This window comes from Ascaphus truei, chromosome 4 (genome assembly GCF_040206685.1).
Source record: "Ascaphus truei isolate aAscTru1 chromosome 4, aAscTru1.hap1, whole genome shotgun sequence".
NCBI classification, from domain to species: domain Eukaryota; kingdom Metazoa; phylum Chordata; class Amphibia; order Anura; family Ascaphidae; genus Ascaphus; species Ascaphus truei.
The window spans coordinates 107908840-107923319 of NC_134486.1; the positions used below are offsets into that span (position 1 = coordinate 107908840).

Genomic DNA, 14480 nt, shown 5'->3' on the forward strand with positions numbered 1-14480 from the left:
CATTACTTCCCCAATCCTTTTCTTTATCGTATTGAGCGCTGGCGTAGTTGTTTTCCTCCAGGAGGCCGCAATACAGCATCTCGCCGCAGTGAGAATGAAGGATATTAATTTCCTGGTGGGCCGAACTATATTCGGCATGGGTGCAGGGGACGTTGAGCGCATTAGGATATTGTATATGTCCGAGATAAGTCCCTTCTGGTAAGACTGGTCCTCACACAGGTGTTCAAACGTAGTGGGAGCGGGGTATTCTGGGTGGGGGCACGTAGCTCTAACAAAATTTCTAATTTGTAGATATTTAAAGGTGTCCAATTCTGTAATTTTAAATTTGTTCCTCAGATCTTGGTAGCTCAGGAGCTTCCCTAGGCTCAGTACGTCGGCAATCGCCTCTATACCCCGTGTGTGAAAGTGGGCGAACAGCTTAGATCCGCATCCTGGAGGGAATTTAGGGTTATTAACGAGGGGGGTGAGTTGTGAGTTTGTGGATGAGAGGTTAAATTTAAGTTTGCATCTGGACCAGGTGTCCCACGTGAATCGTGAGGCCTGTAGCTTAAGATTGTGTAAGTGGCCATCTCCTCTGTTCAGGCTCCAGAGGCAGGCTTGCAGAGAAGGCAGTTTGGCACACCGAATTTCCATTCCCACCCAGCAACAACGGGTCGGGTCTGAGTTCCACATTACTACCTGCCTGAGCTGAGCGGCTAGATAGTATTTATATAGGTCAGGCAGCCCCATCCCTCCTCTGGATCTCGTGGTCATCAGGACTGATCTGGCGACCCTGGGCCTCTTACCCTGCCAAATGAAGTGGAGTAATCTATTTTGTATATATTTTAGATCGGCGGCCGGGACCTGGATTGGGAGTGTCTGGAATAGGTACAACATTCTTGGGAGTATATTCATTTTGGCAGAGATCATCCTCCCAATCCATGAGATCTAATAACCTTCCCACCGATCTAGATCCCTTTTGATCTGATCCCATAGTTTCGGGTAGTTATCCCTATATAGGTCCCGATAGTGCCTAGATACATTAATTCCCAGATACTTAATGCATGAGGGGCACCATCGGTAGCTGAAATTTAGCTTAAGGAGTTTGACTGTGGGGTCGGGAAGACTAAGATTTAGGGCCTCAGATTTGTCGCTGTTTATTTTATACCCTGATACCTTTCCAAACTCCGTCAGTTCCATCTGTAGGTTGGGGAGAGAAGTTAGGGGTCTGGTCAAGGTCAGGATAATATCGTCAGCGAATAGGGAAATTTTGTATTGTTCAGTGGCCATGGGTATACCCTGGATGTTTGGGTTTTGTCTTATTTTGGCCGCCAGTGGTTCAATCGTGAGAGCGAAAAGGAGAGGGGAGAGGGGGCAACCCTGTCGGGTACCATTTCGAATGTGAATTTGTTCCGCTCCTCCACCCGATAGTCTAACTGAGGCGGATGGAGTTTGGTAGAGCGCCTGGACACCCATAAGAAAGGAGTCCCTGGATCCGAATTTTTTTAATGTTTGGTCTAGGAACAGCCAGTCAATTCTGTCAAAAGCCTTCTCTGCGTCTAAGCTTAGTAACATAGCTTGTGAGTCTGTAAGGTGGGCATGGTCAACTAAGTTAATGATTTTACGGGTATTGTCTGAGGCCTGACGGCCCAGGACAAACCCGACCTGGTCCATGTGTACTAGTCTCGGTAGAATTGGATTAAGTCTGTTCGCCAGTATTTTACTGTATAGTTTTAGATCATTGTTCAACAGAGAGATTGGTCTATAGCTACCGCATTGTGTGGGGTCCTTCCCTTCTTTGAGGATTATGGCCAAATTGGCGGACGACATTGAAGATGGGATAGGACATCCTTCTAAAAATGAGTTGAACAATTGTAAAAGGTGGGTGGACAGAATGGGGAGAAACTTCTTATAGTAGGCATTCGTGAAACCATCAGGGCCCGGTGCTTTAGAAATTTTGGAGGCCTTAATGGCCCATTCTAGTTCTTCCGCCGTTATTGTGGCGTTCAGGAGAAGGAGTTCCTCCTCTGTTAATGAGGGGAGGTCGCAGTCAGCTAGATAATCAATGGTAGCCGATAGCTCCTTCGGATCTGGGCTAGCAGAGTGAGCCCTTAGGTTATATAATTTAGAGTAAAATTTAGTAAATTCCTCTGCAATTTTTTTTTCATTGTATAGGAGCTCCCCAGCACTATTCCGAATCGCCGTTATTTGCGATCTTTTGTGTATGCCTCGTAACTTGCTAGCAAGAAGTCTGTCGGCCTTGTTCCCTTTATCGTAATACCTCTGACCCGTCCATTTAAGAGCTTTTTCGACATTGTCCATTTGAATTATTCTTAAGTCGCTTCTGGCAGAAGTCAACTGTTTATAAATTTTCCGGGAAGGGTTATTTTTATGCTGTTGTTCTAAGCTTATTATTTTGTCTGTTAGCTCTTTGGTTTGTTTAAGTTTAGTTTTTTTCCGATGGGAGGCAATCGAGATGAAATGTCCTCTGATTGTCGCCTTATGGGCTTCCCACAGGCTCGCTGGAGAGGCAACAGTGCCTATATTTATCCGGAAATATTCCTTAAGGGATTTTTTGATCTCCCGTACTGTCTCCGAGTGATTCAATAGGGAGTCGTTCAGTCTCCAGGAATATGAGGTTGTTTTCACGAATGGAATGGATAGGGTCAGGGTGATGGGAGCATGATCTGACCACGTGATTGGGCCGATGTCAGTATCTAGGGCGGCTTCTAGGATGTTCTTGGTAGCAAGAAAGTAATCTATACGGGAATATGTCTGGTGAGGGGCCGAGTAAAAGGTATAATCCCTTTGCCCCTGGTGTTGTGTTCTCCAAATGTCTAAAAGTGAAAAGTCCCCCATTATGTCCTTGAATTTTTTCCCCAGTCTTTGTGACTGGGTGGAGTGTTGTCTCCCTGGGAGGCTCGATTTATCTTCTTTAGGGTTGAGAGCCATATTTAGATCGCCTGCAATAAGTAGCGATGATAGGTATTGGGGGTCAATTTCTGCCAGAACTGTTTTTAAGAAATCTGTCTGGTTCTCGTTTGGGGCATATAGGTTAATAAGGGCGATTGCCGAGCCCGAGAGCGAACCGTAGACCACAATAAATCTTCCCTCTGGATCTGCCTGGATTTTAGTAAGATTAAATGGGGTGCCCTGACGAATCAGAATGGCTACCCCTCTGCGTTTACTACTATATGAGGCAAAGTAGCTCATCGGATACACATGCTGGAATGTTTTGGGCGGCTCCTGGGATGTGAAGTGTGTCTCCTGGAGGAAAACAACATCGCCCCCAACCTCTTAAGCTCCTGTAGGGCCAGGCGTCTTTTTCTGGTGTTGTGGAGGCCCTTGACATTTAGGGAAATAAACCTTAGAGCTTGTTGGCGTGACATTCTGTTTGGAATGGACGTTGACTATTTGTAAACTCTGAGTTAAGATGGTAGCTGGACAGCCAAATGGGGCGGGGGGTAGGGTGGGAGGGGAACCGCTGGGATAGGATCAGCGGAGGTAGAGAGGAAAGAAGGTAGACCCTGTTGGGGTCTGTAAAGTTTGAAACCGATCTGGTCTATAGATCGGTTGGGGTGGTTTAAGACCTTAGGGGGCGGGTCCGACGACTGTCTCCAGTAAGGGTGGGCCGAGTAGAGACCCCTAGCTATTGGGAGTTACAGCCAAGACAACTAGTCCGTGGGTGTCCCAGATGATTGGGTTTCTCTCCTGTATGGGCACAGTGGGGGGTTGGAAGGGGAGAGGGCAGGCGCTGGGCGGCTCGGTACTGTGGGTGGGCGGTGGGGGGGAGGTGAGTGGGTGGGGGGTTCAGGGGTAGGCTGGGGAGGGGACCGCTTCTGGGAAGAGTCCGATTAATGTGTTCTTGGCTTCTATACTGTATTTCAGGCGCTCATAATGTGTACTTTGACCGCTCGGTTAGGTGTCTATAAGGGTAGAGTGAACCTGTGGTCTCTTGGGCACTCCTGGGGCGGTGAGGCTCGGGTGCGTCCCCTCCGTGGAGTGATCCTTGGGGTGAAAAGAGGGGAGAGAGGGGGGGGGGTGGAGGGGAGGGATTGGGGGAGGGTGTGGGAGGAAAAGGGGGGTGATATGGGGGGAGAGAGGGGGTTAGGGGGGGAGACAAGGGGTAGAAGGGGGGGAGTACAGTTCTGACATATCATAAGCATGGCGTTCAATACCAACATTGTGCCTCGTATTGGATAGGCTGTGTGCATACAAAGCTAGACAGACTGGTTACATGCAATACTGAACAAAAGCAACCCACTCCTAAGCGTCCTTGGAGCGACGATAGTCACATGTGTCTCGACAGGAAGGTGATCCGTGGGTGGGGGGGGAGGGGGTGGGGGGGGAGATTGATTATAGGGGAAGGGGAGTGGGCTGGGGGGCGGTAGGGGGAGGGGGGGGCTGGAGGAGGCAGGGGGGGGAGGTGGGTTTGGGGGGGGGAGAGGAATTGGGGGAGGGAGGATAGGGGGGGGCGGGAGGGGGAGCGGGGATGGGGGTGGGGGTGGGGGAGGCGGGGAGGTATTTCGCATGTGTATTCTGCAGCAGGTACAATTCATGCAATGTGTCGTATTTCTGGCGAGCATAATGTGCGCATTGTAAGATCACCTAGGCATATATCAAATCCTATATAGTGCAGGGGGAGACCCAACGTCTCTTTGGTTCCTGCGTGGCAGGTGAGATCCAGGGTGATTCCACCTGGGCGTGCTCCACGCCTGAGTAAGAGGGGCGTCTTTCATAGATGGGGGGGGGGGGGGGGGAGGGAGGAAGGTAGTGGTAGGGGGGGCGCTAGGGTAGGCCGGGGGGGGGGGTGAGGGGAGATGGGGGGGGGGAAGGTAGTGGTAGGGGGGAGTTTGGGGAGGCAGGGGGGGGGGAGAGGGGAGGAGGGGGGGGGGAGAAGGGGGGAGGGGAGAGGGGAGGGGGGGGAGAGGGGAGGGGGGGGAGAGGGGAGGAGGGGTGGGGGCGGGGGGGGGGGAATGGGGGTGTGTGGGGAGGGGGGGAGGTATTTCGCCTGTGTATTCTGCCGCAGGTACAATTCATGCAGTGTGTCATCTTCCAGGTGAACATAATGTGTGCATTGTGAGACCACATAGGCATAAATCAGTTCCTGTACCGTGCAGCGGGAGACCCAGCGTCTCTTTGGCTCCTGGAGGGCAGGTGAGTTCCAGGGTGATTAAACCTGGGAGTACTCCTCGCCTAGGTAGGTGGGACATCTTTCGTAGGAGGGGGGGGAATGGGAGGATAGAGGGGGGGAGTTTAGGAAGGCGGGGTGGGGGGAGATGGGAGGAGGGGGGGAGGTCGGCGTGTGAGGGGGAAGGGGGGGTGAGGTAAGGGGGACAGGGAGGAGGAGAGGGGAGGGGGAGGTAGGTAGGGGCCGCACCTAGAGTAGTGTGTTATAAGGAGGAGTCTCCCAGTGGTGAGTGCATTGGAGTGCTGCAGCTGTACCAACTCAGACCTCCGTTGATCGTCTGTGGGGTGCCAGCTCAGGTACGCGCTGATCGGGAGCTTGCGTGGGGGGGAGGTAGGGGGGGGAGGCCAGGGGACCGGGTGCCGGTGGCACGGGGAGGCGTGCTGTCGGGGTTCCCGGCGGACGCGGGGGGGGGAGAGTGCAGGGGGGACCAGGCTCGGGTACGTGGGGCCAAGCGTAGGCGGGGGAGGAGCGGCCATTAGGTGGGTGCTGGGTGGAGCCGGATGCTCCTCGCGGGCAGCCGTAGATCCGCTCTGGTGCGTCCAGCGTCGCAGGCGGGAACTCACTGCGCCTTCTGATGACGTTGCCGGTGCTCGTCTAGGGTGGTGGGGAGCGTCTCTGGACTTTGGCCAGGTGCTCCATGTCCTCTGGATGGCGCAGGGTGAGGAATTTGCCCTTATGGGAGACCACAAGTTTGAAGGGGAACCCCCATTTGTAGGATATCCCCTTCTCACGGAGGAGTAGGGTCAGGGGGCGGAGGGCCTTGCGACGGTCCACGGTCCGCTTGGACAGGTCATTGTAGACCTGCAGCTGCTCGCCTCTGAACGCGATCGTGCTCTTCCCTCTACTTGCTGTAATCAGCCTTTCTTTAGCTGAATAGCTGTGTAGGCGCACGATCGCGTCCCGCCGGCGGTTAGGGTCCTCAGAGCGGGAGCCCAAGGCCCTGTGCGCCCTGTCCATCTCCAGGTCCCGCGGTTCAAGCTCGGGGCAGATGAGGAGGAAAAAGTCAGACAGGTAGTCTCGCAGGTGTGAGGGCAGCACAGCCTCAGGGATGCCGCGGATGCGCAAATTCTGGCAGCTATCCCTGTTCTCCTGGTCCTCCTGGCTGTCCTTTAAGGCGTTGATCTCATGGCCCAGGCGAATAATTTCTTCGTCTGCGTCAGTTTGGTGGTGCGCAGCCTCATCTAGCCTGGTCTTCAGCGTGGTTGTTCGTTCCTGCAGGCCGTGGATGTCCTGCCTGATCTCTGCCACAGCCTCTTTTAGGTTGGTTTGCAGGGACCGTTGGAGCTTAGTGAGTAAACCCTCTAGGTATTCTTTAGTGATGCCTCCGTCCACGAGTGGGGTGGCCTCAGCGGGGCTTGGTGGGTCGAGGGGGCCTTGTTTGCTTTTCTGGCCTGAGGCCTGGGGGCCATCTTGCCTCTTATTCCCCGTCTCAGCGGGCCGCTTTGCGGGCGTAAAGAAGTTCCCCACTCCCTGAGTTGGAGGGTTTTCCCCCTTAGATGTCATCCTGACAGGTTCAGGGATTGATTTGCGGGTTTTTTGAAGTTTTTTGGTGGGCTAATACTTCTGCAAATTAGGGTTTAGTCGGAAGGGTCTCTGGAGCTCTTCCTTCAGCCGACCGTCCTGTGTGACGTCATCGACCTCAGCCCTGCTCTTTTAAAAGAAAAAGGAAATTGTTTCTAGTCTCATTGATGTCCTCAAACATGGCCTTCATGGGCCTCATATGACATGTAGTGAATACCAGTTGTGTTGATGTAGAGTAAATGCCGTAACTGGAGTATATTGTAGGGCAGGGTTGTTCAACTGCGGCCCCAGTGGCCCATGAAGGTCCTTGGTCTACAGTATGTGACCATGCTAATTTCCTACTAGTTGTTTAGGTAACTATGTGCAGTTTGTGACACTGAAACTCGCTTGTATGTCAAGATAAAGTAAACATGTATAGTAGAGATGTTATAAATGCTTACAAAATGTTGAAATATAATCTTTTGTCATCTGTAAATGTATTTTAAACTACATTTCAATACGCTAGAGTGCCTTATACTACTAAATGTTTTCTGATCTGGCACCTGTGGAAAACTAGTTGAAGAGTCCTGTTGTAGGGTGTGCATGCAAATCTCCCCCCCTCTTCCCCACTCTTCTCCCTCTCTCTCTCTCCCTCTCTCTCCCTCTTCTAATTCAGTGCAAAATTTGGTATCGTTGTAATTGATCTATTAATCATTATATTCTGGATTGGCTTTTTTGGGGCTAATTTAACATGGGCCGAAGCAGCCAATTGCACCACATTGTGTCGCTTTGGGGTATATTGAATTACTCCCATAGTGTTATATAAACCTTAGTAAATGCTTAAAGCTGCTGGTAAGTACTAAAACTACTTATGGCAGACATGCAAACTTCAGATTAATAGCAGTATTTTCTAGCATGCATTAAACGCAGAAGGGGAGTATGCATTTCTATTTTTCTTGCTCGTAGAGGGCTTACTGACTGATTATGAAACAGGTTATTGTTTGCTTATGTGGAAATCTCTTTAAGGGAGCCCTCCAATACTATAGGTATAAGCAGTGGTTGACAAATCACCAAAAAATCTACTCGCCACACAAAAAAATCTACTCGCCACCTAGTACCAAACGTGTGCTGCTTGGGCCAATATTTACTCGCCCGGGGGTTAAATCCACTCGCCCGGGGCGAGCAAATGTATAGGTTTGTCGAACACTGGGTATAAGTATCCTCACATTTTGACATCCGCAAAGGTTGAATGAAGTATTTGCAATTGACCCTTATGTCTTAGTATATTTTTCAGATTATAGAACTACTGGAAATGTATACAATATGTTTATTATTTGTTCTGTTTCAGTGCATATGCTTGTAAAGCGCCTGTTTTTCCCCCATCCCTTTGTTTTTATACGTTTCTAAATAGGCCGTTTCGTTTGCATGAAACTGAATACAGTAATGAGAGATGTGTATTCTTCTCTTTACTAGTTACCGGTATTCATTCCATTACTATTATCAACAAATCTGGTCACTCATTGAGTATTAGTTTTATATTGTTTAGTATTGCTTACCTCTTTGTTTGATTTTATCCTGTTTAAATAGAGCTTGGCAAGTTTTCAGAGTACTCAGTGTTGATATGAGAATCTTATTTGTACTTTCATTGTTCTGTCTCTGTGGACATCTTGTATTCAACATTATATTCTCATTTACATGTAAACAATTGTGCATCTGCTTTTGTAGGCTGCTTATTTTCCTTATCGGTGTACTTGATATAACTTGGCTTGTGTTCATGGATGTGCTGTAGTATTTGCAGTTGTTTAGATTACAAATCGTTTTATATTTCGTCCTCCCAACGGATTGAAACTCTGCATTTGGCCCTGCCGTTTGTGACCTAAATCCCAAACTATATTTGCTTTAAATCTGTTCTTCCTTTTGTACTTGAAATAGAACGTCACCATTTCTGTGCTGCGTAGACCTGTGATTTGTATAATGAGGTCAGAACAGAAATAATGTTTTGTTGGTCCTGGCTTTGTGGCACTTCATTCGTCTTATCATAATACTAACACACCTTACTGTGATCCATTCAGTCATGATAAAGAAGCACTGGACACTATTCATGGACTGTTTGTTTGCATTCTTCCCTGTGTGGTTTACAAAGTGAAGTTGCTTTATATTCCTTTTCCATTCCAGATCTAATTTGTCACCCTTTATTGGCCACATTTCCGAGACTCATGGAGCAGCCTGATACCATGGATGCTCTTCGAGTACGTGAGTTAATGTCAGCGTGATGAAGGGTTTTCCACACATTACCACGTACACACATTGGGTGTGTACCCGTCTTGTTTTCCACAGTCAAGGTGGTGCAAATGATATTAAATCCTGAAGCCTGGGAGTGTCTTGTACCTATTCTATATTTATCATTATATTGCTCTTTCATTGTATTCTGCTGTGTGCTTTTAAAAAAACAATGATGTACATCATATAAAAGTACAAACACACTAGTCTAAAAGAGCTCACTGAATAATACTTGGTACAGTTGCACAAGGAGGTTAAATGATTTGCTTAAAATACGCAAAACTCACACTAGTGTGTGTCTCCCAATTCAAAGATTTGTACCTTAATTATAAGGCTACAGTAGTTCATATTACAGGTCTTTCAGGCAGCATACAGGCATACCCCGCATTAACGTACGCAATGGGACCGGAGCATGTATGTAAAGCGAAAATGTACTTAAAGTGAAGCACTACCTTTTCCCACTTATCGATGCATGTACTGTGCTGCAATCGTCATATACGTGCATAACTGATGTAAATAACGCATGTGTAACAGGCTCTATAGTCTCCCCGCTTGCGCACAGCTTCGGTACAGGTAGGGAGCCGGTATTGCTGTTCAGGACGTGCTGACAGGCACATGTGTGAGCTGCCGTTTGCCTATTGGGCGACATGTACTTACTCGCGAGTGTACTTAAAGTGAGTGTCCTTAAAGCAGGGTATGCCTGTATAGTGTTCAAGAGGAAATATTTTGTGTTCTAAAAGTGCTTAATTCTTAAAATCGAAATAGTTTTATTTAAATGTGATAACGATTTACTTCTTGATTGCAAGATGTGTGCCCTGACATTAGTTACATACATACAGTACATCATTCGTCCATTGGTTTGCTCAGTTTCAACTTTTAATTGGTCTCTATTTTGTTTATCTGTAGTACTGTATATTTTCCTCATGTTCCATTCCGTTTAGTTATTTTTCGGTATTTATTTCACCTATCCGTGAATTTCAGTGTGCTTATGTTTACACAAAGTTCACTACAACAGATATATCCAGTGCTCCCGGTTCAGGGAATCCCCGTCTATACTCCAAAGTCTGCAAGCCAAATTAGAAGTAGGGCACTACGGATTTCTACAAAAACTATTTATTTAGCCAATATTCCGACGCGTCGGCAGATACAACTGCCCATGCCAGCTACACTTGAGAACGGCAGTTGTATCTGTCGGAATATTGGCTAAATAAATGGTTTTTGTTTTTGCAGAAATCCGTAGTGCCCTGCTTCTAATTTGTCTTGTACACAAAGTTCACGACATTAAACTTGATTTGGTTTATTCCCACATTTTTTCATTGTATCCCCATTGAGTGCTGGAAACGTCCCTATTTTTTGTTCATTGACTACGTGGAGGGTATAAGGTCCCTCCCTGTTCCCGCTGCACCATTATTCACTCTTGTATATTCAAATTATTATATAATTGAGTGCTGCCTATCCTACATAGTTTCTGTATGTGGTATAGTGTATTTAATTCCTTGCTGACAATCTGTCAGTGACGTAACCAAGTGATTGGCACAGACAAAATATTGAAATCAAAATACTACTGGAATTACAATACCGTGTTAAAAAAAAAAAAAAAAAAAGCATCCTAATGCATTAGTAATGAGGGCAGATTCCTCTTTCAGAAAGGAGTGGTTGGCATGAAATGTTTTCATGTGATATTATGACACTGCTAATGTATTCAGTCCAGCCTGTGAGAATGCATTACCCTCAAAACGTACTCATTATTGAAGAAAAAAAAAACAGAAATAATTTGCAGTCTACCCAACGATAGAAATTCCTGAATGCAGTGGTAAAATTACAATTTGTGTTGAATCTTATACAAGGTCCCAGACAAGGAACGAAGTCCATGTTTTAAGTTTTGGACTTTTGTCAAATCTGTCTTGGGAGTTACCTTGCTCCTTTTTTTTTTAATTTTTAGAATACAAGAAAAGAAAAAAAAACAAACAAAATAAACTCCAAGGAAATCAAAGGCCAAATATTTAGGCCCGGCAGAATTTCTCTGATTTAGTGAGGGTGATGACTTGTGATGAGTGGCAGGAAAACTCCTGAAAGCGTAATCACAAATAAAATCCCTCTGCCCTAGCTCACCTTTTATTGTAAGTGGCGCACACTAAAAATTACTTCATGGGGTTTGCTCAACTTGGAACCGGAAGCAGCTCCTTCCACCTTCATTTCTACCTTCTACTGTAACTAAAGCATCTTTAAATTTGCTGCCCCTTTAGGCCTCGTCCAGGGTGAAGCTGAGCGCACTCGCTCTCTGCCTGGGCGCGGCCTTCGAATTTAGACATTCAGGTCTTTTACCACGGGCATTAATCACCAGGCAGTGCCCTATTCTTATTTAGGTATGATTTACAGATAATCTGGTTAATATTTACATTTGTGATTTATGTTTGTACCACATCAGGGATGCCTTGTCTCGCTCGATTGACTTCTCACACACTAATGGAGTGAATAATTAGTTTATTGTTTTAAAATGGGCCTCAAGCATGTCCCAGTAAGGTAATGCAGGACAGTGCGTACTTTTAGGAGCTATTCATTCCTACATCATCATTTATTTTTTTAAATGTTTTTTTTATTTTAGAGCTGTTGGATAGAAAAAGAAAACGCTTTGAAGAGATCAGAAAAGGTAACTCGTTTCTGAGGGCGATATCGGTAAATTATTTAAAAATTTTTTTCGTGTTTCAGGTTAATACTATGTTATATATCTTTAAAGGCCTAACTTCTTTTTGCTGGTAAAACACATTTAGAATTGAATGCGCATGCACTGTTGCTTGTGGAGAATACACATGTTAAAAATGTTTTTGCTAAATCCGAGTTTCATGGCAGTAATTAGATCTCCACAGTAAAGGCAGGGGGGCTCAACTCCAATCCTTGAGGGCCACCAACAGTTCAGGTTTAAAGGATATCCCTGCTTCAGCAGAGGTGGCTCAGTCATTGACTGAGCCACTGCTTGAGCCACCTGTGCTGAAGCAGGGATATCCTTAAAACCCGACCTGTTGTGGCCCTTGAGGGCAGGAGTTGGCAACTCCTGGTCCACGGGGATATGTACTAGGCAGGGGAACGCAAACTTTTTCCCTGCGCCCCCTCTGCTGGCAGTTCCCCTCTCTCCGCGCCCCCTACCTCGGCGTCATGACGTCACATGATGCCGCGTTGCCATGGCGACGCGTCTAAGAAGCCGCCGGAGCCAAGGTAAGTGCAGTTTACAGAGGTCTTCTCTTCTTCCCCGGCACTTAATTTAAGTGCCTTCGGGAAGCGCGGCGGGGCCTCTGTAAACCCCGTGCCCCCCGCACACAATCTCGTGCCCCCCAGTTTGCACAACGCTGTACTAAGGTAATGGATGAGCAAAGAAAGTCTGTTTTGATGCATAGCACTATTTTTCTGGCACATTGCATCAAATGTAATCAAAATTTTGTGGGGAGTGTTGGAAGTCAAAAAATGATGCCATCTTGGCAGATTGTTTTAAAAACAGATTAAAGGGATAAAAAAAGATGCACAGAGGTGCATAATGTAATACATCACATTAGAAGCTGTGTGCTATATAGCTGTTCCTTCTGACACACCTCAAATCGCAGGAAGACCTAAATGGGGTACAAAACGTACCAAGACGGTGACACACAGAGACACAAGATAAAAATAACACTCAATTTTCTGCAAACTGCCTTGGTACATAGCACACTAAAGGCCATATTCACTAAGCAGTGCTATGGCATTGACCCCTGGCAGCAGAAGACACCTTACAGCCCATTCAAGTGAATTCAAGTAAACATGGGTCTAAATGTATCAGTAATAACAACATAATAATAATAATAATGGCATTTCCTGAAATTCACAGTTCAGATCAGTGTCTATGAAGCCTTTCTACATCATAAACATACCAATATATTAACATACATCAGTGCTTATGAGCGAGAATAACAGGGAGTTTATCAGTAAAGCTGATGTACATTAGGCATGTCGGCTTTGGGCATAGTATTTAAAAATCAGATAAAATATTAAAAATATATGAAGTAAAAAAGAAAGGTATAATTATGTAGAAATAACTTATTTCAAGTACTACTTCAGACCATCCATTTCCCCATAGCATAAAATGCTGCGTTATTGTAGCTCGGCATCCTACAGTGGTATTGTCCTCCCTTGTACATTGTACTGCACTGCAGGATATGTTGGCATCCTACAAATAAAAGATAATAATACTCCATGGTCATTTTTGTCAATTGGTTGAGTTGTTTCCAATAATACAGGCAGTTAAGTGGATCAGATACGGAAACCACAATATCTTTTAGCTTCAACCATTGGCACCCCTTACCCATCCTACATACCAATTGTAGTAACCCTCATGCCTCTTACTGGCAGTGAACTAACTTCAGCTGTCTGGATCCTCTTCTATATTTTCCTCTTGTAAAGTTGTCACTCTGCCATTGCTAATACCACACATATTTCATTTCTTCTTTAGAGGGATAGAGAGTTCATGAAAAACGCATTCATCCAGGTCTATCATGATACCGCATACCCTCTTCTAGAATCGACTTTCCTGCAGGGTTCCAAGTGGGCAGAAGATGAGGCAGAAGCTTCTCGCTGGAAAACGATTGCTGACTTCCTAAAGCACACCCGGGAGAAAGAAGGACCTCTGCACTTTCTGCTGTCCCCAGACAGTATCCACAAACCTTTTGATATATCAGAAATAACATATGATTTTCTTGATGCAGCAAGAAACTCTCTTGTCTCGTTATGAAGTTACCAAGAGCAGAAAATAGTTCATGGCGGGTATTCAATAACCAGTGTGCAATAATGATTTTAGTAGGCAAAAACTTCACATTAGCTATGTAACATATATACATACCTATTACAGCAAAATGTTTGGAAATATTTATACAATCGTTCATATTAACATATCTTATTTTGGGAAATATTGGTTAAATGTTCATAAACCTTTTTTTTTTTTATATTGTTTTGTTGTTGTTGTTGAAATACATACTTTGTACTTTTGTTTTGTAAATTGCACATGTGAGCAAATGTTTGCAAAGTTCTTTTGAGAGTAAAAAGTGCAAATAAATCATAATCACAAACTACAGTAGGTGTTTTCTCTGTTAACTTTCTCTTTTTTGTTAAACCAACAAATGTACCTGTCAGTAGCGTACATACCAAGGCATTTACTTGATTTCATTGCAGGTCAAAGGTTTGTGTGAACTCTAGAAATTATTTTGTTACAAACACCAGTTGTCTATTTGTTATATATCAAAGGTGGATCTCCATCGCTTTCAGTGATCTATTACTTGACTTACATTCATAAAGGAGACCACTGAATTGCAGGGTGGTATTTAAAAAACATGGTACTTTCTTACATGGTACAGCCAAATTAGCCAGGGAAACATGCAGTAATATGCAGTACTCCAGCTGAAAGAATTCTAGTGGCAATGCATACTCTTTCATTAGGGTACTGTAGCTAACATTATTATTATTACTATTGCATTTTAGAAGGGTATCTTAATTTTTGATCTTATTATTG

At 45.6% G+C, this 14480-nt stretch overlaps 1 protein-coding gene across 7 annotated transcripts in view; it reads left to right on the plus strand.

The window, feature by feature from the left end:
* NPHP1 (nephrocystin 1) overlaps positions 1 to 14015 on the plus strand; it is a 58816-nt gene extending 44801 nt beyond the window's left edge. The window contains exons 18-20 of one of the 7 annotated variants that reach the window (XR_012800962.1): positions 8846 to 8981; positions 11556 to 11600; positions 13428 to 13517. Coding sequence is in view for 6 of the 7 variants with exons in the window: in XM_075596367.1 (XP_075452482.1) it covers positions 8846 to 8919; positions 11556 to 11600; positions 13428 to 13706 (398 nt within the window). In the remaining variant the exon portion in view is untranslated. Of the gene's footprint in view, positions 1 to 8845; positions 8982 to 11555; positions 11601 to 13427 lie in introns of all 7 variants that reach the window. The other 6 variants (XM_075596367.1, XM_075596366.1, XM_075596364.1 and 3 more) reach the window with 6 other exon arrangements.
* The last annotated feature ends 465 nt before the right edge of the window (positions 14016 to 14480 follow it).